The sequence below is a fragment of the Parasteatoda tepidariorum genome, chromosome 10 (assembly GCF_982258835.1).
Source record: "Parasteatoda tepidariorum strain Cologne lab strain chromosome 10, Ptep-v5.0, whole genome shotgun sequence".
Classification (NCBI taxonomy): Eukaryota; Metazoa; Arthropoda; class Arachnida; order Araneae; family Theridiidae; genus Parasteatoda; species Parasteatoda tepidariorum.
The window spans coordinates 69,463,261-69,487,354 of record NC_141764.1 but is presented as its reverse complement, the minus strand read 5'-3'; the positions used below and the strand labels follow the sequence as shown (position 1 = coordinate 69,487,354).

The 24,094-nt window shown below is 29.2% G+C and overlaps 1 protein-coding gene across 33 annotated transcripts in view; it reads right to left on the bottom strand.

Annotated features, from left to right (window-relative positions):
* Nucleotides 1-214: 214 nt before the first annotated feature.
* The window catches only part of LOC107443488 (myosin heavy chain, muscle), a 48,117-nt gene continuing 24,237 nt past the window's right edge, over nucleotides 215-24,094 (bottom strand). For 16 of the 33 annotated variants that reach the window (XM_016057356.4, XM_071184032.2, XM_043042986.3 and 13 more), the window contains exons 17-39: nucleotides 21,599-21,716; nucleotides 20,489-20,609; nucleotides 19,351-19,487; nucleotides 19,159-19,240; nucleotides 18,388-18,642; nucleotides 14,307-14,435; nucleotides 13,403-13,525; nucleotides 12,687-12,773; nucleotides 12,455-12,600; nucleotides 12,073-12,163; nucleotides 9,994-10,050; nucleotides 9,493-9,579; nucleotides 9,226-9,392; nucleotides 8,822-8,900; nucleotides 7,569-7,814; nucleotides 7,276-7,472; nucleotides 6,695-6,827; nucleotides 6,123-6,580; nucleotides 5,720-6,041; nucleotides 5,253-5,624; nucleotides 4,174-4,374; nucleotides 2,837-2,992; nucleotides 215-753 (exon numbers count right to left, since the gene is read on the bottom strand). In XM_016057356.4, coding sequence (XP_015912842.1) covers nucleotides 619-753; nucleotides 2,837-2,992; nucleotides 4,174-4,374; nucleotides 5,253-5,624; nucleotides 5,720-6,041; nucleotides 6,123-6,580; nucleotides 6,695-6,827; nucleotides 7,276-7,472; nucleotides 7,569-7,814; nucleotides 8,822-8,900; nucleotides 9,226-9,392; nucleotides 9,493-9,579; nucleotides 9,994-10,050; nucleotides 12,073-12,163; nucleotides 12,455-12,600; nucleotides 12,687-12,773; nucleotides 13,403-13,525; nucleotides 14,307-14,435; nucleotides 18,388-18,642; nucleotides 19,159-19,240; nucleotides 19,351-19,487; nucleotides 20,489-20,609; nucleotides 21,599-21,716 — 3,899 coding nt within the window. In that variant the 3' untranslated portion in view covers nucleotides 215-618. Of the gene's footprint in view, nucleotides 754-1,844; nucleotides 1,920-2,836; nucleotides 2,993-4,173; nucleotides 4,375-5,252; nucleotides 5,625-5,719; nucleotides 6,042-6,122; nucleotides 6,581-6,694; nucleotides 6,828-7,275; nucleotides 7,473-7,568; nucleotides 7,815-8,821; nucleotides 8,901-9,225; nucleotides 9,393-9,492; nucleotides 9,580-9,993; nucleotides 10,051-12,072; nucleotides 12,164-12,454; nucleotides 12,601-12,686; nucleotides 12,774-13,402; nucleotides 13,526-14,306; nucleotides 14,436-18,387; nucleotides 18,643-19,158; nucleotides 19,241-19,350; nucleotides 19,488-20,488; nucleotides 20,610-21,598; nucleotides 21,717-23,668; nucleotides 23,757-24,094 lie in introns of all 33 variants that reach the window. The other 17 variants (XM_071184036.2, XM_071184053.2, XM_043042987.3 and 14 more) reach the window with 3 other exon arrangements.

Sequence of the window (24,094 nt, the reverse complement as noted above, 5' to 3'; positions counted from 1 at the left end):
ATTGAAACATTTTAAAAGCAGTGTTTAATTGGTGATTCATTTATTTCTAAATCATTTGTAAGAAATATGTTTAATGCAAAGTGTTTAAGCTCGATCTGAAAAGGAGCTTTGATTGCTGAGTGTTATAGGTGATTTTCTTCTTCATTTTAAAGCGCCTTAAAAGTCAAACTAGAAATGTTTCATTACTGCATGTTTAAAAGACAGAGGATACTGATGAAAGTGTATAACATTTATTTTTCAACAAATTATCTCGAAAACAATTAAAGTACAGATCTTATGATGGACGAGGGTTTTCCCTTACACAATCTCCTCACAAGGCAGAAAGACATCGAATCGGGGGTGGACAACTTAACAACATATAACATAAAAACATACAAGAGCACATGCTTTACAAATACTTCTTGTCTCTGAGGGCATCTCGCAAGCTATATAAACATTTAATGGCTTTAATTAGTGGAAGTCCTTTGTCTTCTTGCAATTCATTCCGTGATATATCAAGCACTATTTCTAATGATTCTGTCCCCTAAAAGTCCACAAAAATGAGAAGTATTTGGAAGAGCGATGCTGTTTGGCTGTTGTGGAAGAGCGCGTTTTCTTTTCTATGTTCCTCTTTTTCTTTTATTCGATCTGTTCGTCAACACTGATGACGGATTGGGGAGTGGCGGCAAAGGCAGAATGCACTGTTGAGGCAGGCACAAAAAGATTTTCTGGGGTAAAATTTGAAGGTTTTGAGAGGAGATGAACAGTTGACGGCTGTGGAAAGAAAACGCCATTATAGAATCAACTGGTAAACTGAATCAGAATTATGTTAAATTTTAATCAGATTTAATTTTGCAAATCCGATTCAATTTTTGAGTCTAGTTCAATTCTAGTTCTAATACAATTCTAGTTCTGATACAATTCTAGTTCTAATACAATTCTAGTTCTAATACAATTCTAGTTCTAATACAATTCTAGTTCTAATACAATTTTAGATCTAATACAATTCTAGCTCTGATATTTTGGATCAAATCTAGAATTGTGTTGCCATATTTAATTTACTGTAAACTTTTTACTAAGAGAGTAGATGGAAGTCAAATGGATGATTTGAATCAGAATTATGATAAATTTTAATAAGATTTAACTTTGCAAATCTGATTCAATTTCTGAGGCTAGTTCAATTCTACCTCTAATACAATTCTAGTTCTAATAGAGTTCTAGTACAATTCTAGTTCTAATAAAATTCCAGTTCTAATACAATTCTAGTTCAGATATTTTGGATCAAATCCAGATCTGTGTTTCGATATTTAATTTCCGGTAAACTTTATACTAAGAGAGTAGTTGAAGTCAAACTGATGAATTGAATCAGATTTATGTTAAATTTTAATCCGATTTAACTTTGCAGAACTGATTCAATTTCAGCCGCTAGTTTGATTCTAGTTCTAATGCAATTCTTGCTCTGATATGTTTGATCAGAACTAAAATTATGCTGCTATATTTAACTTTCGGTAAACTTTTTTACTAAGATAATAGTTGGAAGATATTCTAAGTTTGATATTGTTTGAGTTGATATTATGTAGATAGCAATAATTTCAAAATTTTATTTTCGAAAATCATTGCCTTGATATTACATTCTACATTATTCTTTTATAATATTATAAACTTCAAATGCAAAACTATTTGAGTTTGCAAGTGATTCAGATTGTTCCAACAATATTTTTGAAATAGTTTTAAGAGTTGAATAGTTAAGAGTTAAGAGAGAGACTTTATATATTTTTATTTTTTTAATAGATTGTTATAATCATAAGCAACAGGGGTTATACCTGAAATTATTCTATGATATAATCAAAATAAATAAATCTCACCTAAATAATTACAAGAATCGTTCCATCTTACTCTTCAACATCAATTTTAGATCTTGGTCGTCCCTTGAGCATTGGCTGTATAATAAGAATGCGATAGCTTAGCTTTGCGTAAGAAAAGCAGCAAGCATTTATAATTTGAGTGAGGTAATAAGGGATATACACACTCAGAAATACATAGTTTTTTAAGGAGCGTATTTCTCTTTTGGATTTAATTACAATTTTAAGATTTAATTCAAAAATTACAATATCAAAAACCCTTCTGTCAGCTAGTACTATAGTTAATAGAAGGGTAGATATGTAAATAGAATGTTTTAAAAAACTATGTTTCTGAGTATGTTGATGGTTGCGGTTAGCATTAGCAAGGTGTTACAAATAAAAATAATATAATTACAAAAAGCGATATTTTAGAAAACAAAAGTATAAGTTAAAAAAAAGTATAGTTTAAAAAATTAAAGTATAGTTTAAAAAAATAAAAGCACAGATTGTAAAAATGCTAATTCAAAATAATATTTGCAAGTGCAAAAAGCAAAATTATGTTGCAATGCAATAGAAAATGGCAAACGCAGTTTATATTAATTGCGTCTGAATAAAAACGCTAATATTCAAAATAGGAATCAGTTATTATTGCTATCAGTATAAATTTATATAATCCAAAATAATTACAATAAGCAATTGCTTTGCATTATATATAAGTTTCTGATAAGTTCTATATTGATTTTCTCTAAATATTGTACACTTTTATCTCTAAATGCTAATTTTTAAAGAGTAAATATAATTATCAGAAATTAAAACTAGACATTTTAGCATTGCCGTTTACTTTTTCTTCAAGAATGTTATGACAGATTTCCTTTCATTTAAATAAAAGTGAGAGTTAATTATTTAAAAATTCGTACAGTTTAAAAATTTTAACTTTAATAGAAATGTTTGTTTAATTTGAAAAAATAATATATTTAATTTATAAGGTATTACAAATATCGATAAATTTCGCTTACAACTGGGCTAGCGGCACGTCCCACTGATGCTGAGCTTCGGTTCTTGGCTCTCAGTTTTGCAACTGCATTTTCTGCTAGATCACAGCGCTCTTCAGCATCTTCCAACTCTTGTTGTACTTTACGGAATTTGGCCAAATTGAGAGCAGCGATTTCTTCCTGTAAGCATCAGAATAGTTTAAGTTAATGTTGCTGATCATGTGCATTTCTTTAATGGAAAGCAATCTTAGTTTAGTAAATATCTTTAGTAACAGAAAGCAAGTATCTTTAATCATAAATCTCAATATAAATAAATATTTTTTATAACAGTAAATTTTGTTAATAACAGTAAATAATTAATTATTTTCGTAACAATATGTATCTTTGAATTGCAATAAGTTTGATTTAATAGCAGTAATTAAGTTTTTCATAAAACAGTAACTTTTTTAGTAACTGGAAGGTTTTTTTAGCATCTTGAGTAACAAATTTCTTCAGTAACAGTTAAGTAAATGAATTTATTCAATAGTATTAAGAAAGGTTTTACCCTAGAAAGACTGATCATTTCGGAAGGTGATAGTTTGACCCTTTCCAGATTGCTTATGTGTAGATCAAATAGACATCCAAAATCTTAAATTATAAACGTAATAAATTTAATAAAATTTTTTTAAAGGCTTGATCATCAAAATTCTATGTTTGTTATTGGATTTTGCTAACGGAAATGTTAAATTAAACGGAACATTGGCTTTTTAATAATGAGTACACATTAGTTTTTTAGATAATTGAGCTTACCTTTCTCCATAAATAATAATTATAGATATGATGAAATGATCTTGTTCTTTAATTGAAACTGGGGCACCTTATATATACCAAAGGGTATCTAACATCAAAAACTTTCTAGGGTTATGGGACTCCTACCAAATTACATAACGGACTATCCTGGCTGCTCCCGTCATTCTAGGTATAGCGTTCTACATAAACGTTTCTATAAGGCTAACCCATAAAGCACTTAAATTGGATCAAATTATAAAAAGTGAGAAATACTCAACCCTTCCTGTAAGTTAGTTTTTGAATTACAGAGTAACAAAAAACGAGAGAAGGCCAAATCGTTCTTCTATGATTAATTAATTTTTGTAAGTTGCTTAGTTACAGTGGATAAGTTTCATCAGTAACACTAGTACGTATATATAAGCCTCATCAGTAACAGTAGCACATATATATAAGTCTCATCAGCAACAGTAGTACTTATACATAAGTCTCATCAGTAACAGTGGTAAATAAAAATAAATCTCGCCAGTAACAGTAGTGCGTATATCTAAGTTTCTTTGATAATAATAAGAAAATTGAGCAAGAGTGGTACTTACGGCTTCCTCAATCTGTCTCTTGTATGTCTTAATCTTCTGCTGGAGTTTGTCGACAAGGTCCTGCATACGCTCATGGTTCTTGCGGTCCTCATCGGCTTGGAATTGCAGTTCTTTCACGCGTCTCTCAGATTTCCTTACGTTCTTAGCTGCTTCAGAATGACGTCGCTGTTCATTGTCCAACTCAGTTTCGAGTTCTCGAACCTAAAAGAGTCATTTAGGTTTCAACACTATTTTAAAAAGTATTTAATTGTTTAAAGAGTTTAGTGGGAGATACCATTTTTGAAAAAAAAAATCAAATTTTCTGGTTAAAGATTCTATTATTGTCTGCAAGTATAGAGCTATTATTTATAACGTTTTAAGAAAATATGTAACAATATAATTTGTTATCAGCTCCCTGATGTTTCTTTACACTCAAAAATCTGGTTTTGCATGCTGACCGCAAAAATACGGCCTAACAAATTCATCAATTTTTTCATTCCTGAATTTATAATTAAAGAAGAATAAAAAAAAATGTTTAAGTTGTAAATCTAACTATAATTTAGTTAAAATTTTGATCTGGAAAAAGCGAAAAAAAAAGCCCCAGCAAAACTTAAGTTCCTTGTATAACTAAATAGCTATGTATAGGATGCATTAATAGCTATGTAATAAAAAAAACTGAAAAAAACAAAGGACTGAAAAAAACTAAGGACGAAATAACTATGTTAGGTAGGCATTAAATAGAAAAAGCTTAAATATAAAATCTTTTCTATTCCGATACACACCTTTTATTCTTAACAAAAAAAGAACGATTATTATCAAAATACTTATCGTTGTATATAAATATTTATGGTATCGACTTCAAATTCTCAAACTTATTTTTTCTTATAAATCAAAAAATGATAACATGTTTTTATTAAAAAATGCAGATTTACTATTGTAGTTGCTATCGCTTCGAAAAATTAGTAAGTGATATTTTTTTATGGTAGCAACCTCCACAAAAGAAATTTAAGTAACTATAATGTCTTGATATTATCGATACATAATTGGTTTCACTAAATAAATAATTAGTTTGAACTTTGGCTATAATTTAAAATTTATACCTTCTGTTCAAGTTTTTGGATGATTTTCTTGCCACCCTTCAATGCAGCAGCTTCAGCTTCATCAAGGCGGACTTGGAGTTCCTTAATTTGTGCTTCCATAGCCTTGCGCATCTTTTCTTGTTGTTGGGCGTGTTCTTGTTCAGCTCTCAATTCATCGGCAAGACGAGCGGCATCAACCATTGCCTTCTTTGCCTTCTCTTCTGAGGATTTGGCTTCATTCAACATTTCATCCAAATCAGCATGCAGAGCCTGCATTTCTCCTTCCAGTTTCCTCTTGGCCATGTTAAGAGATGAGTTTTGAGCAGATAGTTCGTTAACATTTTCGTGTAGTTCGGCAAGTTCGCTGTCAGCTGCACGTCGAGCACGGTCAGCCTAGAAAAGAAATCAGGTTTAAATTTTGATCATGAAGTTGATTAATCTAATTCATTGAGCTAAATTAGAATTTTTAAATGGAAGTTATTTTTTACCTGTTCCAATAACTGCCTGCTTTCTTCCAGTTCTCCGTGCATGGCGTTGCATCGTCTTTCAGACATGGCGTATTGCTCACGAACTTCATCTCGTGCTCTCTGTTCTTCTTCAAGAGCTTGTTGGATTTCTTTAAGTTGGATTTGGTATTTCTTAATGTTCTTTTGTGCTTCGGCGTTGGCCTTGTTGGCGTGATCCAAAGCAATCTCAAGAGTGTTGATGTCACTTTCAAGCTTCTTCTTCATTCTAAGAGCTTCAGCCTTGCCCTTAGCCTCAGCCTCTAAGCTGGCCTGCATGGAATCAATGGCACGTTGGTGGTTCTTCCTGTAATGTTTGTGAAAATTTGTTATGAGAATATTTATTAGTAGTAATGAAATAATTTCTAGTGATGTTTAAAGATTTTACCTTGTGTTTTCAAATTCTTCTTCCTTCTCCTGGAGTCGCCTGTCAATCTCTTGTCTGACTTGAGAAAGCTCAAGCTGTGCGCGAAGTACTTTGTTTTCTTCTTGTTCAAGAGCAGCCTCAGCTTCTTCCAAAGCAGCTTGAAGTTCTTCTTTTTCCATTTCCAACCTTTTCCTGGCCTTTTCCAATTCATGGACGCTCCTTCCACCCTCACCAAGTTGGTCAACAAGGTCCTTGATTTCATCTTGAAGGTTCTTGTTCTCCCTCTTGACGGATTCGTAATGTTCTTGACTTTCTTCATATTGAGATCGGAGCTTGAATACTTCAGTGGAATAGTTCCTGCATTCTTTTTGGGAAGCATCTAATTCAGCAGCCAAATCATCGACCTTCTGTTTCCATTCAGCAACAATTCTATCGAATGATTTCTGTTTCTTCTCCATAGCAGATGCGAGAGAGTTGGCCTGAATTGAAAAGCAGAATCAATTAGTCTGTTATAAAAAAACAGTGCACCTTTAATTATTTGAAAAATTCATTCATTAAATAAACTATATTTAATTATTTTAAGTAATTCATACCTTCTCAACTTCGATGGTCATGTCTTCAAGTTCACCTTGTAGTCGGGACTTGGTCTTTTCAAGACCACTGCATCTGGCATTGAGTTGGTCAATAGTTTCCATGGCTTCTTGAAGTTTGGCATCGAGTTTCCTCCTAAAATATCAAATATATTCGCCATGAGTATAAAAAACAACAACTTAAAACTCAGTAACATACGTGAATTTTCTGGTTTTTAAAATGTAATAATAAATTATTGCCATGAACTTCGAAATTAATAAACGAAAAAACAAGGAAAGATATTCCAAATTAATTAAAAAATTGATAATGACTTCGAATCTGAATACTCAAGTTTTGACATTACAATTGCGGTAACAGTTAAAAAGTTATAATTTCTTTCAAATGGGAATTAAAAATATGTTTAATATCAAATTCCTTTCTTTTCGCTAACAATAAACTTAAGCTTTAGATAACTGAGTATTTAATAATTCTAATTGATAAAAATAAATAAATAAATAAATAAATAAATAGATGTTAAGCTGAAATGTGGCCCTGATTGTTAGCAGACTTATATTGATTAGTTGACAATTCAAAGCGAACTTACTTTGATTCTTCAAGTTCTTCCAATCGGGCAAGACCCTCACTTTCGTATTTGGATCTCCATAATTGAACTTCAGCGTTGGCTTTGCTCAGTTGCCTCTGGAGGTCAGCTTTGCCTTCTTGTTCCTCTTCAAGTTGTTCTCGGAAGCTATCAAGATCATGTTCCACACTTCGGAATTTGCCCATTGCAGTTGCTCTTTCCTAAGTAGATAAAATTGGAATAAGTTTAACATCCAACCAAATTTAAATTTTTGCTTTTAGCAACTATTTTTTAAAATATATATATATAATACTGACCCTGCTTTCTTCATCAGCCATGCGTTTGACGTCATCGAGTTGAGTTTGCAGAGACATCTTGAGTTTGCTAAGTTGGCTAATCTGAGATTCGGCTTCTTCCAATTGTCTTTGGAATTCACTGTTTTCAACAGTGAGTCGCTTCTTAGCAGCATCAAGATCTCCCAATGACCTGTGGGCCTCGTCCATCTTGCCTTGGAGTTCTCCCAGTTGCATTTCCAATTGCTTAGCTTGTTTCTCAGCATTTGCCTAATATATGGAATTTATAGTTATTAAAGTACTCTGCTGTTTCGAATAATAGAAAGTGCTCACGGATGAGACACGTAAAATTGGTGAAGATGCAGTTACTTATTGTGGATACAGATAAAGGTTAAATAAATAATAATTATTTTTCATGCATTTATTTTTACCTTTTTTCTACACATGTAATCCAGAGATATCTGCAGCTCATCATGTTCTTGGTAATAGGTTGCATTTTCGTTTTCAATTCTGAATTGCACGTGACATAATGGTAAAAAGGATGGGCTGTTAATCACCTTCATGCAAACTAATATAAGGAAGGGAAAATAAAACATAGGAGCATGCGTATTTAGAATAAGCTGGATGAGTAATAAAATATCTGGAATATTTAATATTAAGTCTCTTTTTTCTTCAAAATAAACTATAAAACTGAATGAGAAATTTTTAACCATGCACATACCATTTAGTATTGTTTTTCTCACATCGTGGCTTAAACTAAATAAATTCTCATGATAGAATGAGGCAAATTTTGCTTCTTCCGAAAACGACGCAAATGAACATTTTTCCTAAATTACATATCTTTTTATTTGCTAAAAATTTTTGTTAAGAATTTTCAAAAAATTATGAACTTTTTTTTTAAAATTAATTTCACACATCTTCTTTGTTAATTTTATAAATCAAGAACGTTATATCAACAAGAGTCAAATTTCTATTTCAAAAAGATCAGAAATAAAAACTTAAGTCCCTACAAAAGTGCATATCTTATTATTTCTAGCTATAATACTGATATTTGTAATATTTAGATAATATATTTGCAACTATTAAATAATTTATTATTATTCTCCACATACAGACATAGACCGTGAATTTCTTGTTTAAAAAATGAACAAAAATAAGTGTTAATATACTGTATATATTTCAATGTTAGAATGTTTCAATTTCAAATTTAAGGGAGTTAGCTTATTTTTCAGGTTGTAAGCAATCACACTATCGTATTCACACCATGCTTTATGTACCTTTTCTTTGTTAACATGGTCCACGCTAGATCGAACATCGTCAAGTTCTCCTTTCATTTGTGCTTTCTCTTTTTCTAACCTGTTTATGAATTTTATAGGAATTATTCCTTAATTTAAAAACAAAACAACTGTCGGAAAGATGCTTTTCTGAAGATCTTAGAGGAATAACATGTTAAGGACACTTATAAAACAGTCAAATTTCTTGATTTCATAACATGTAGTGGTCGCAAAATCTAAAACAATGATTTATTTTGCTAAATTCCGCAAAAGCTTCATTTTCTCAATCTCACTAAAATAACATGTTTTTCCTCTAGACTTCTGTTTGTGAAATATTTAGGTAATCATTTACGACTAAATATTTTATCATTGAAAATGAACTGGATGAGCAATTTTTTAATGCTTACCTGGCCTTGTGTTTGTTCAGTTGGTCAATTTGTTCACTAAGCTCGCCAACAACATCGTTGTGTTTCTTCCTCAAGTTCGTTAGAGTTTGTTCGTGTTGTAAGTTTGATTCTTCCAAGTCTCGTCTCAGCTTGGCCATTTCGGCTTCTCGCCTTTTGTTCAACTCAACCTATTCAAAGAGATACAAAATAATTTAAAAATACATTTAAAATATGAATTTTAATGCAATCTAAACCATAAAATTTTATAAGTTAATAACTTTTACCAACCTGAGCAGAGGTGGCACCACCAGCTTCTTCCAATCGTTCGCTAAGTTCACTAATTTCACGAGCCAACTCAGCACGTTGTTTTTCAGCCTATTGAGTTACAAAGCAGAAATTCTGATTAAAATTCAAATAAAAAAATAAGGAAATTTTGTAACTTATAAAATGAAATTATATAAACTAGCATTATGTGGTTGACTTTTGTAAAATTTAATTACATTAATCCAAAAAACTGTATTTTTGTAGTGAATTGACAAGAATGAACTAAAAGAAACATCTTGATGATTTTTATATAATAATTATAATATTTATTAATTATTACAGTATTTTTATAAATTGTTTTAATATTATTTTAAAGAATACTAAATCTATTGAATTATTATTTTTGAATTTAAAAATTAACACATTTAAGCAATGTGCGTCAAAAGAATATGATTGAATAGAGAATTGAATAGATTGAGTTAAATTACAATTAATAAAATAAATAATGTCGAAATTTATAATTACCTTGGCTCTTGCTTGTCTTTCAGCTTCCAACTCCTCTTCCAATTCTTCAATTCTGGCCTATAATTGAAACAAAATGTGTTAGAAGCGATATGAAAGATTTTTAAAAAAAAGTTCATTAGAAACAAATATTCCAATTGTTAAAACAAATATAGCTTTTTTTTAATGCTCTTATTTATTGTAATACGAAAGTCACTGTTATAGAATAAAGCTTGATTCACTGTAAGATTTTAGAATTGAAAGTTGTTAAAAAGTAAGCATTTTTTAGTATATTAATTAGCATTATTAACTTTTTTATAGATTTAAAACTCCTTCTATTTTAATAATATAAGCGAAATTTCTTTGTTATCTTACATGAAGTTGTTTTGGTTACGAAGATTTCTTGTAAGCAGAGAACTGAGAGAAGCAGATAGAGAAGAACATGTGCTTAGCTTCAAACTTGTTCAGACATGTTTTCATAGCAAAAGAGCAAGTAGCAGCATAATAGAAATTTTTAAAAACGCCCTACTTCATAAGTCAAATGGATAGTTCCTGGTGTGGAAGCGAAACAAGGTTCTTGCAATCTCCTGACCATCCGTTTGCTATCTGAGCTCAAATTGTAATTGGGAGAAATGTACTGACATTTCTGATATGGGTAAAATATATCCTTTCGAAGCATAGTGCTTTGAAGTGGGTTGCTGGAATAATTAACTGAAGTACTGGCCACAGAAGCTTTGATTTTCCTTATAGTTTCACTTATATCTTTCTGCTGCGATGCTAAGTGGTCACCGTTCGTTAATCCATTGGTAATTCCGTTCTGGACTTTGGTCGTTTCGATTTCGGATATCTCGATGCTATCCATATTTGAAAAGTAAGTTCAACTTTCTAACACACGAAATCCAAAAGAATTAGTGGCTTAATCCTAATACAATGGATTCAGAGCTGTTCTTAACTCAAAGCTAACGAGCCGTGAAGTTAACCAGTGCCAAGGGTGAGGAGGAAGTGAAAGGACAACTCTGGAGATGTGGAAGAAACTAAGTTTTGCCAAAGTGAGTGGTAATCCTATATCTTTAGGAATCATCTCTATCCCCTCCATCGTCATGTTCCAAAAATGAACGCTGAAAATGACAAGGCGTGAGCGGGTGAGTCACAAGCTCCCGCCATGCGAGGAAAATATTAGAATGTCTCTGTTACCTTTTTGGGGTGGTTAAAAAGGGGAATAAGCGTGACAAACTAAGTGATGATACTTTTACCAGGCATGAAACAGACAAGTCTGAATTCCATTTGGATTATCTAGCTCAGCCTTGTCTCGTTAGCACAATAAATGTCGTCAATATTTTCTTTTTAGAAAGAAAGAAAGAAAATACCGTTGGAATAATTCCATTCAATTTCCAACTGATGATATTTATGTAGGAATGCGGTCTGGAATCAGTACAGGCATTTATGTGATAATGTGTAATGCGTAAACAAAATTACTTCCCTGTTTTCAAAAACCGAAGCAGTTTTTTTAAAACATTTTGAATAATTTTACAAAATGGATGAGGATGCTTTATGATAGTTAGATATTAATAATTATTTTAAAATGTTCCAATTTTAATGTAACTTAAACTTGAAGAAAATATTTTCTGTATGAAGCGATGTTTATGCAATTAAAAATAATTTTTGTGCCCTTTAAAAAAAGCTGATATATCAGAGGATTAATTTCATAGGAGCACGAATTAATTATTTTATTAAAAAAGTTTTATTTCTTATGAAATTCTTGTCTTTTTTTTAATGATATTTTCTAAATTTATACTACCATCTCGTTTATTTATTTCATTTAAAAAACGTGTTTAAGAAAATGTTAGACATTTATTTACAAATGAGTCTACCCAGTTTAATTTCCATCCCGATTTGTTTTGGCTTAATGCCTGCTTCTACTTGCTTTTGTTTTGACGGATAGCCTAATAGATCAAATGAAGTGATGGTTCTAACATTCTTATTCTAGCTTTTAAGAAGTTTCTCTAAAAAGATTAAAAATTAACTGGCATATTTTTACATTACGAATTTATCAATTTCATCTCTGTGATCTATATTAAGAAATATTTTATTTTTAGGCTATACCTGAAGCTCCTTGATCTGTTTCTGGAGTTTTCCAACAAGACTTTGCTCATCTTCCAACTTAGCAGCCAAGCTAGCCATCTCCTTCTCTTTCCTGGAATTACATTTTTATTTGTAGAAACGTTTATAATTTTTTTACGATTATAGGATGTCTTTAAAAATTTGCCATATCTTAAGTTTTTTGTTTTAAATCAACTGATATAATTTTTTTTATATGTTTCTAATATCTAAATAAGTAGTATTTTATGATTACGAGAAGTACATTATATTTATTTGTATAGAAAACTGATTAGATCGGCTGATTAGAAAACTCTTTAGATTGTAATCATAGTTTCATATTTTTTCTTAAAAAATGGAAAATAAATTTAAAAAACATCCTAATTACCTTTGCAGAGCCTGTTCAATTTCTTTCTTGTTCTTCTCGAGATCAGCGATAGCTTCTTGGGCAAGTTTAAGGTCTCCCTCGATTTTCCTCTTATTCTTTTCAACATCACCACGAAGTTTCTTTTCTCGGCTCAATGAGTCTTCCAACTACAATTGAAATAGTAATTATTACTTTTTTTCAGTGGCAACAAGAGATAATATGAGAAGTTTGTTTTTTAGAATTAAAAGCTTACCTCATCTAAGGTGGATTCCAACTTGGCTTTCACTTTGTTCATGTGGTTCAGTTTATCTTCGGTGGCCTGGAGATCTTCTCCGGTTTTCTGTAATTAATCAGTGGTTTATTTTTATTAAATTATTCCAAGCAACAGCATGAAAGTTAAAATATTTTAATAAATGTTTTAAAGTCATTAATTAACGCATTTTCGATACTCTGAATTTATTTCTATAATTACTTTTAAAATAGAAAAGAGTTAAAAATAAAAATAAATAAAATAATACCATTAATATTTTGATTTTAGGAAACTATGAGTGATGTTAAGAATACTGTTATGCGAAAGCATGTTTTTTCATATGAGACTTAGTGCATAAAAGATCGAAATTGCAAAGAGAAATTGCAATTAAGAGAAAAGTTTGAAATAGAGATCGTTCGAAATTAGAAAGATTATTTCTTTTAAAAACAATTGCATGTTTCTTATTTATGATTAATTCGGGAAAAAGAATCATATTTTATTCTCTTTCATCTTAAGAAATTTAAACAATTATGATTTTAAGTTATTTAAATGCCATAGTTATTACATATTTTATGCTTAATATTCTTATTAAATACGTGCATTATGTTAAAGATTTGGCATTATTGTTATACGTATGTATATTAGATGCCTCAACTTCAATAGGTTTATATTTTTATCACTAAAAGATAAGATCGTTAATAAACATATTAATAATTTACCTGGCTCATTTCTTGCAGTTGTTTCTTTTCCCTGTTCAATTTGTTGATGAGTTCATCTTGATGAGCAATTTCGTCGTTCAAGTTGCGAATTTGATGGTCCTTAGAAGCTTTGTCTTGCTCAGCCTATGAATATAAAGAAGTGATATGCATTTTATTGCTTATAATGCAAAAATAATTAAAAGCTACAGGAACCAAACGGATGCTTTCAAGTGTCGAGAAATTCACGAACCACTCATCTTAGGTGGGAATTAAGAGTAGTAAAGTCCTAGGTTTGTATTCGAAACAAAATTCAAGTTAATTATCCAATTGTTTAGAACTAATAATGTAAATTACTACAACCCTTTCAAAACAGCGTGTGATTATTTTTCTTCGACTTTAGAAATCAACACCATAGAATGCCTAATGTAATATTAGAAAGCCTTTCCTAGATATTTAGCATTTTCAATGTCAAAAGTTTCTTTTGTTAATAAAAAAAAATTATAATTTTCAAAATAAATTTATTCTTTGCTTTCTCTGTTCGAAATTTTTAACTAGAAATATTTAATTTTGTTAAAAATTAAAAATTCACGTCTGGAATTTTTTAAAATCGCAAGTTTTATAACCAAAGAACAATAATGATCTTATATAATTTTTTAAAATTTCTTTTCATTAAATAAATCTAGCAAACACCGTAATTCAGACTTTTTCTGAAATCACATTACATTATGAAATGTTACAGGTTTAAAACCGTTAAATTATTAAAAATTTTAAAAAATAGTTAATTCTTATATAAAGTTTTTAAAAATCAGATTATACTCGAAGGTTTTGCAAAAAAAAAGACCATAATAATAACTAATTAATAAGGTCAATATTAACTAATAAATATAAAACGTTATAAAAATGAAAGAAGACAAATATAACTTACCTTTTGGATAACGAGCTGCAAATCTTCGATTTCTTTCTTCAGATTTGACATCTCGCCTTCTAATTTCTTTTTATTTTGGTTCAAGTTAGAATGGGCATCTTCTTCGTGAGATAACCTCTCTTGAAGTTCCTGTAGACGAATTGCAAGATCCATATGATTATTCATTTTGTCATTTTCATACATGAAGTTTTCTGAATTTTTAATTCCAACTGCAGCCATATTTAAAAAATGATATTTATATTTGTAAAATAATTTAATCAAGTAAGAATTCTAATGTTGATTTAGCTTGTTGCAATAATTCCAATTTCTTTAAACAAATATGTATTTCTGAAATTAATCCACTTGATCGTTTGCACCTTTATGCTTTCTCACAATGAATGATAGCAATTTTCAAATCGTTTGTTCTTTTATGTCTTCTCACGAAATTTAGAACCGATTATAAATCGTTTGCTATTTCTAAATTTTTCACAAGAATCGAGAAATATTTATGATCGTTTGCTTTGATTTTTCTGATAACAATTATACCTAGACTGATGAATAAATTGTTTGCATTAATTTATTCCTTTTGTATTACTGAAGTGCAAGAAAACCGAAGTAAACCTTCTTAGAAGCACCAAGTCGGCGTCGTTAATGAGTGCTTAAAATGAAAAGTTTCATTCGAGATGGAATAATCAGAGCACGATTGTGACTCAGAATTGAAGGGGGTAAAAAATATTTTTCCTCCCCCGCGTTTTGGATGGACTGAAAGATTTCCTCTCACTCGATTTTTGGCATAAGTGCCTATGTTTTTATACTTCGAGAGGAGAGTTTTGAATTACTTTTAGTTAAAATGACACGCACGACTGTTAATCAGGACGCCGAGGTTTCTCTGTCAAGATATTAATCATAGCTCTTTAGGATTGGATGCCAAGTTAAGATAAAGTAATCCATTACATCTGTAACAACATCTAAGAAATACATACAATATTGATATTCATTTTATTTTTTATCTTTCTGTTCAAATAATATTTCATGAAGCTGTTTTCAATGATACATCGAATTAAGTGCGATGAAGTTGATTTCTTTTAAAAGGAAGAATTGTATAACTGTTGCTCCAGTTAAAATTACCAAGTTTTTTCACTTTTTTTATCCAATTCAATTTTGCAATTTTATGCCTTTAAATTAAAATCTAATAGTCTGATGAACCTTATACTTCAGAAACTTAACAAAAAATGCTATTAAGTTTTATTTATTTACAAAACTTTTCTTCTATTTTAATTAGAATATTTCAACGAATTTAGCGAACAAAATTTTTTATCAATATATATGTGTAAAGATTTGGTTCAATTTGATGAGCAACATTTCTAAATTTTACAGTAGAGTGTTATTATTAAAAATAAAATTCTACGATAGCCATGAAGGAAACAAGAAGTTTGTGCAATGTGATGTTATTTAAGAAAATTTTTGGAAATTTGTAAAGCCCCAATCTAGGAACAGTGCTAAGGAACAGCTTGATTTCAAAATCCATTGGAAGAAGTAGGGTTTACTATTATACTTCTTCAAGCTATTCATATATATTGGTATATATGCATATTATTCTTTTTTTGTAAAGCAAGTCTATTAATTCTTTTTACTGAATCAAAACTATTATAATGAAATATTATCGATTAAATATTAAATATATGAGAGAAAGAAATACTTTCTGAAATAAAATATTAAGACTTGTGAATTAACCTAATACATAAACTTAAGGTGCCATGCCTCATAATTCTAGGCATCATCCATCAAAATCAGACACGGAAATAGAAAGTGCCATAAATATATGTATTGATATTTTGCCAAATAACTTTAGGAAAACTCTGAATATCTCGCTATTTTAAAAGGAACGTCCTTACCCGAGACTGAGATATCTCACTAAATCTAAAAATAATGCTGACGATAGCATAAAATTAGCGTTGATATCAGGGAGGACGTTTTGATTTATTTGTAATTAGAAACATAATTTTTTTCAAATGGAATTTAGAAGAAAAAAATTAGTTTTACAGAATTTCTCAAACAAAAGATTTTTAAAATGTAACATGGTTTGTGAAATAGTTTTTAAAGCTTGTCATAAGAATTTCCAAAAATAACATAGGAAAGATGCTTTGCTTCATTTATTGAAGAGCCATTTTTATTTTAAATTTAAGTTTTGCATCAGTTTGGAGTTTCAAACAGAATTGTGAAACGATTCAGATTTCATCAATTTCTCTTACAAAATAGTTTTAAAACGTAACATGGTTTGAGTCAAAATCTCAAACTCTAATCGGTTAGATTTGGCAAATATAACATAGAAAGGCATTGAAAAAAATCGCATTGAAAAAGAATGACAAAATGTTAATAAAACAACAACAAAATGATATTATCTTCACTGTTCTTCGTTTTCAATTCAGTAGGAACTTATAGTAATAAACAGAAAAACATAGTTTTACTGATGGTAAAATTTTACTGGGAGTTAATTCTATTGTTTTTTGAGCAATGCTTAAGAAATATTTTTAAAATTAAAGTCTTCTTCTATATATCTATAAATCTTCTTATCTAATTCCATTGTTCTATTTCTTCCATAAATCCGTAATAGTAAATAAAATTAAATTCGTTGAAAGTAAAATGCGAAATTATTTGTGAAACATTTTCCTTAAATAAATGTTTTCGAAAAAAAAGCTAGTGGCAAGCTAGGATTATCCTTTTGCACCCTGATTTTTTAAAATTAAAGGTATTTTATAAATACATCTACATTTTCTTAAATTTTAAGTTATATATAAGTAATGTTAAGTAATTTAAGCATTGGATTATTTTATAGCATAATTCTTATCTTATTACGTGTTGTTTAAATAATTACTAGTTTGTGTTAATATATTGTGAATTTTTCATTAATATTCCAATAATTTAATAAGAAAAGTCCAATTAATCATCAATTTGAAAGTGATTCAATGTTTCGATTCGAATTAATAAATGCAGGTATTTTACTCTGAATTTGAATTGCTGTTTTAATTTAAATTTTCAGACTAAAAATTCTTATGAGTTGAATAAAGGAATATTTCAAATGTTTCATTTCTGATTCAAATCACCACATTTCGTTTCCTGATCCGAATTAGTGACTTAATTCAGAGTTCTGAATTAATGGTTTGAATGGCGAAAATCGGTTGATTTTTTTTAATTCAAACTATATAGATGTTTTTTTTTTTTTTGCCTAACTTAATTTAATCTATGGTTTATGATAGAGAACAAGAATTACTTTGTTACCCTTTAGAAGAACAAGTTTTCGAATAAATAAAAACAAACTCTAGGAACTAAAATGTATTCCTTAAAAGTATGCTTAAGTTTCTTCTGCCTCATGACAGATTCTGATTGTTTACAGTTTTTTCATTACAAGAAATGCAGAAAATATAACCTTGAAGGGTTTTCACAAGCTTCTTTGTGTTAATTGTTTCATAAGGAATTCGTTATCGCTTCTGAAAATCAATCTTTTATTTGTACAGTGCAGACATAACTTTAAACAAACCCAGACAGTTGTAGTCCTTTTTACATATCCTCTTAGACTCTTAACCAAAGAATATCTGTTCAGAAAGTTGCTGAGTTTGAAGACATTCATACATTTCTTTTTAAAAAAAAACTTTTTTTTAAAATTTGAAAATGCTTTTTAACGCAATAACAAATTAACCGTATGTCTACCATAATTTATCCTCAAAATACAAGTCTAAGTATGAAGAATATTTTTTAAACATTTTATTATCATCATTTTTTATTATTTGTTCAATTTTATTTAAATAAACAACTCTGTTAATAATTTAACTGATTATTTTTTTAATAGAATTGATTAAAGAAGATCGTGTGAGTACAAAATGTTGATTGAACTTGATTTAAATAATGAGGAATGCAAAAAATTGAGAAATAAGTTATGTTTTTATACATAAATACTAGAAAGTCAATATTAAACTGAAACTGTATTTTTTAATGTCTGTGTTAACTAAATATTATTCTTTAAAATTTATTATAGCTTTTAATGAATAAAAGAAACTTTCTGTGGTGAAATAAAGTTTAAAATTTGTTATTTTTTCATACACACCTGGAGTTGTCCTTCCAGATCATTCTTGATGGAAATGGTCTTAGCAAGACGCTCCTCCATATCTCCAGATCCAGTTCTTTCAGATTCCAATTGCAAGAACATATCGTTCTTTTCTTGCAACAGTTTTACATTTTGATGTTCTAAATCTTTTCTCAATTTTTCTTCCTTTTCTAGAGAATCTAAAGCCTTCTTGAGCTTGTCCTCCAACTCCTTGATCTCGTCCTCGACGCGAGCCATGCTGAGAAGGGGCTTGACCTGGAAAATTAAAATAGATAATTAAAAGTCTTATTGAAAGAAATATTTCACTTTTGCAGCGATTACTCGCAATTAAAACGTAGAAATAAAAGTACATATTCTATCTTTTTTCTCGAATTTAGTAATGGTGGTTTGTTTTAAAACTATCAAGGAAAATTTCTGTCGCTACAAATAAGGCCTTTATACGAAACTTGAGAAAAAAAATGTTAGATATTCTAAATTCGCTAAAAATATTATATTTTTTTAAAGTGAAAAAAATAATAGCATATGATTCTGAACTAAAAATTCATCAATTTCATTGTTAAGCTTAGATGCACAGACTTATATCAATGTTAAAAACAAGGGTAAACTTTTTTGTGTTTTAATAAAAATAGTTTAAAGTTTTTTGAAATCCGGTTAAAGTTTAAGAACTAAAATTCTGAATAAGATTTTAAAAGCGGGAAGGAACTGTATTCCATTTTAGTTGATATGACCAGTCGCTAGTTACATTTTATTTAGAAGAAATTGTTTACTTACTTTCATGTACAATTTGTACCATAGCCAGTTGCGAAGTGTAAGGAACTTTCGAAGATTGCGCTGAATGACAAGCAGGGCAACTCTGTAGAAAAATAAGAAATTAACAATTAATTCATACGATTTATATGATGCATTGGTTGAAGTTCTAAAATAAAAGTGGCTATATATTGAACAGTCGTCTGTCCTACAAACCTTTGTTCCTGCAACTTCTTGAATTCCTTTTTGGAGATGTACCATCTGACCCAGGCCTGCAACCAAGTTACGATCTTAGCCAATCGGTCATCACGAAGTTCTTCAAGACGACCCAAGACACCAGCACGGAAGAATACCTATTCATCAAAACATTATATTAATTTATTACAATGAAAAAATCCACTAAAGAGTTTAGTTCAGAATTTGAACTCCAGTTTTTGCGTTTTAAATTCTGCTAATACTGCTTTTATTTTCTTTATGGAATAATATTTTTCTTACTTTAGTTTATTTTCAAAAATATATTAATTATTTTAAGACTTTATTTTCCTAGAATTATTTTTAGAAGCTCTATATATTGATAGAAATTTATAGCTTAAGTACCTTAACTGTATATTTATGCAGTTTCAGAAAATACCATCTCAAATTATTTCGCATTAATCAAACTTATTTATTTTATAATTATTTATATTTTGTACTTTAAAAGTGTTTTTTTCCAAGTGCTAAACTATGCTAGAAAATTATGTTACACTTAAAACCTAAAGTTTCAAATTTGAAACTAAACACTGTTGCAATGATTCTCCTTTTATTGTTTTATTTGCTCAAATAATTGTGTTCTTATTTAGAATTAATTTTGAATAAAATAAAACATACACTTTTTTATATTTCAAACTATTCTACATTAATAATTCTACGATGGGCGAAAATTCAAAGGTTATAACTACCACTTTTCTTATACCTAAATTTCACAGTTAATAACTACAGTTTAACTACTTTTACATTTTGGTATGACAACACTTCATCTAGTAGATCCTAACACAGTCTGAAATCGAGAAAGAGGAAGGGGTAGGATTGTTTGGATACTATTCCGGTCAAAGAACAAAAAAAGGATTTAATTTATTTAATCTCATGTCCCATTTCTCTGGATGTGAAACTGGAACTCACCATAGATCAACATCGTGGAAGAGGAATGGTTGGGAAACATCCGAGGAGGTAGGAAGAGGAAAAGGAAGATAAGGAGGAATACACTTATTCATTCAGGAAGAGGAAGTCGCAATGCTAAAAAAATGTAATTTGGATCTAAATAAGTTTCTCTACATAAACAGGAATTGATATCCGTGGAAATTTAATCAAATCTTACCTTAGTGCTTCCAAGACGGTAGTCATTCTTGTCCAGTTGAATAGCTTCCAATACGGCTTCGCAAACTTTCTTAGCATCGACGAATCCCTTGGGTACAGCGCTAGCAGCTAAGATGGTGTAACTAAAATGGATGGAAAATCACTTTATTAGCTTACTTCATATTTCTTATGATATGTTATATATTTCGAGAAAGATATTTTTACTGTGCAAAATTTTTACAAATTATCCCGTTCGCTTGCATTTTAGTAATAATTCATATGTGCTCGAAATACTTTAATGTTTATTTACCATTTATTTTTATTATTTTTTCCAATGTTTCTCCCCTAAATCCATTTATCACCATATTTATTTTGCATAGTAATTTCGAACATTGGGATTTCCCTTGTTATTTGTGAATTAATATTAATTTAAACTTCATTAACTTAATTCAAATTTCATTCATTTTCATGTGTAAACAGGCAATAAAACCATAACAATAAAATTTTTCTAATTGTATTAATATGCTGTTAAAAAACGCCAAAAAATAAAATATTTTTCATTTTTATTTTAAATGTATGTAAATTGTAAGAATTTGTTTCATAATTATGATCTGGAAATAAAATATTTTGTTTGTACCTTATTGGTCCAAATACTATTTTATTTTGGCTTGCAAATGTTAAGCTTTGCATAAATTTTTTTTGAAGTTATATACTGTATTTATTCAAATTATTGTAAATGTGCAAATAAAAAATAGGCTTTATTAATTGACTTCTAACATTGATCAATTCAAAATGCTTTACTATGACTAAATGCTGTACAGTTACGAGACAGAATAGATTATATGCATTATTATAAATTTTATGAAATTTAAAATGAATATAAGTTCATAGACTAATAAAATAATAAATAATTTCAAAATATAAATAAGAAAAATTTCAGTTTGCATAAGTAAAATTTCTGCCTAAATCTTACGTTTTCATTTTTATTGTAATTAATAATAATTTTTAAAAGTTGATTAGGACGTTTTAATTACTTTACGGATTCTTATTGAAAACAACTTTTCCTTCGTGAAATTTATAAAGAGTGTTATAATTAAGTAAATAACTATACATTTAATTTCCTTTAACTTACCGTTGTTTGAAGTCAGGATAGATCATTCTGTTGGGGAAACCCTTACGACAGATACGGATACCCTCAAGTACACCGTTGCATGTCAATTGATGCATTACTAGGCCAGCATCAATAACACCTAAATGGCATTGAAAAATATTATAAATTAAACAGAAACTTATAAAATATTCACGGGCGTCTCATTTCGTGGTTTATTTGTCGTTCAAGCCATTCTGTCTTTAATTTTCATTAAAATATAGCATCGCCTTGTCACACAATTAGTCTGCTTCTAAGTTTCATCTCTAAATCAATTAGTAATTAAGCTTATATTTTATATATTTCAAATTTTTTGGAGATAAAAATGCATATAAAATAAATCTAAATGTTTAAAATTTTTAGTTTTTGCATCTTTCAAGTTAAATATTTTTTTTTAATTTAAAAAAGACAGTTTTAAATGCGAATTTTATAAAATAAATTGATCAACTGATTTCATTTGATGCAATAATGTAGAACAATTAATTTACAACTTATAATTGAGATTATAATTCTTATTTAAAATGGCATATTGCATTTCCAACAATATTAAAAATCAATTAGCTTCTTTTAAAAAAAAATAAAATTACATTTTAAAATGTCATAACTAGCAAGATTATAAAAAATTACATGAATTTTATTGTTTTTTCTACAAATATTATATAGAAATAAAGATACAATAAAGAAATTAAGAATTTTATAATTCTAAGTTATTTCAATAGAGGCATTTTAATGATAATATTGAAATGGAAAGGAAATTAGGTAAGAAATGATGAAAAAATAGAAAAAGGAAAGTGAAATGTTCATATGGTATTCATGCTTTTAGTTGTAAGATAATGAAATTTATAAATAAAAATTACATTTTATGTTAGTATATTAATTAAAAAATATAAATTTATTAGATGTTTCATATATCGCCAGTTTTTATGCAAATATTCATTAAACAGTAAAAAAAAATTCCCCCAATTCCAAAATTACTTAAAATTATTTTACTTTTTTATAATAGAAATAAATGCTAAAATATTTTATAAAAGCATTATTGTATCTTTAAATTCAAAAATTAAAGCTAATTTAAATAATTAGCCTTTTTAAAAAGCAGTAAGCTACGCAGTTAGTAAAGCAATAATTCTAACTATACAAATTAAATTCTCATTATTCCTTTATATAATTGAAATTTAAGAGTCTAAAGAATGCATCGAAGTAAGCGAAAAAGGCATTTTTTATTCCTTTTTAGGATGCTTTACTTTTACTTTTAGCCTAAAATCCAACTAAAGCATAGAAAAGCACTCTGCAGCACTATTTTTCTAAACTCTGTTGCAAGTTAAGAAAAAATCATTATTCCTGTGGAGAGAGCCTGTTTGCATCTAAGTGCACGCCAAATGGATGCCAAGCTCCTAGCGCGAACGCATATCAACATTGCCAATTCTTGAAACGACGCTGCACAGCTTCCTTTTTGCTTACTTTCTTATTAACAACAATAATCGATTAACGAGAAATTAGAATTAACAAAAATGATAACTTAAATTCGTAACAAATATATGTCTTGCCGTTCGCATTTAAAGAAATTGATGAAAGAATAATTAACATTGTTTCTTGCAGACGATTTTTTCTTGTGGCAAAACAAAAGTAAAAATTCTCTATCTCGCATCTGATTTGTTAAAAGCGTGTCAGCATTAGACGCGCCATTTTCAATGGTCCAATCAAGTCCAATGATCTTGCAACGTCATATAGCTGTTTCTTTTTCAAGAACGTATGTTCAAATTAGTTATCGAAATAAGTCTGGCATTCCAATAAGATTACGAAACTGTAACCTTTTTGAATAATTCTATGATATATATATATCGTAAAAGATAGCACGAGTTAAAACTCTCTCTGGCGTGTTTTTTAAAACCTTTTATACAGTTTTGAAAGCATATTTGTATAATTTGATAACGAAATAAAACGGAACTAAAGGATGATTACTTAAATCCTACACCGCAATGGTGTTTTCTTAACTTGCAACCGAGTATAAGTAAGCAATCGTTCGTAAAGCTTTTCGGCACCGATTATATATCTTACCTGGAGATTTAGTTTCATTAGGGATGATGCATCGGACAAAGTGAGGAGCGGTGCTACGCAGAGTAGCCATCAGTTTGTTTAGCTGTTCCTGTTTTATAATTAAATAGGAAAATAAGTTAAATAAATGAAGAGAAAAATCAAGAAACCCTCTTCTATCTTAGTTTAAAATTATAATTTTTCTTTTAACCCCTGAAAGTTTGATGCTCCTGAATTCTTTTATCCGTTGTTCCAAGGCGTGAGTTGAAAAATATGTAGCGAGAATTACCGGAACAAAAAAAAACATGGTATTGCATTTTATTTTGTTAAGTTATGCTTGGGAATGTAAAAGGGATGTATACGTTTTTTGTTTTAAAACAATACAATAACACAAAACTCGGAAGGATTGTGTTCAAAACAAGTGCAAAATGACAAGGGTTTTGTTTCAAA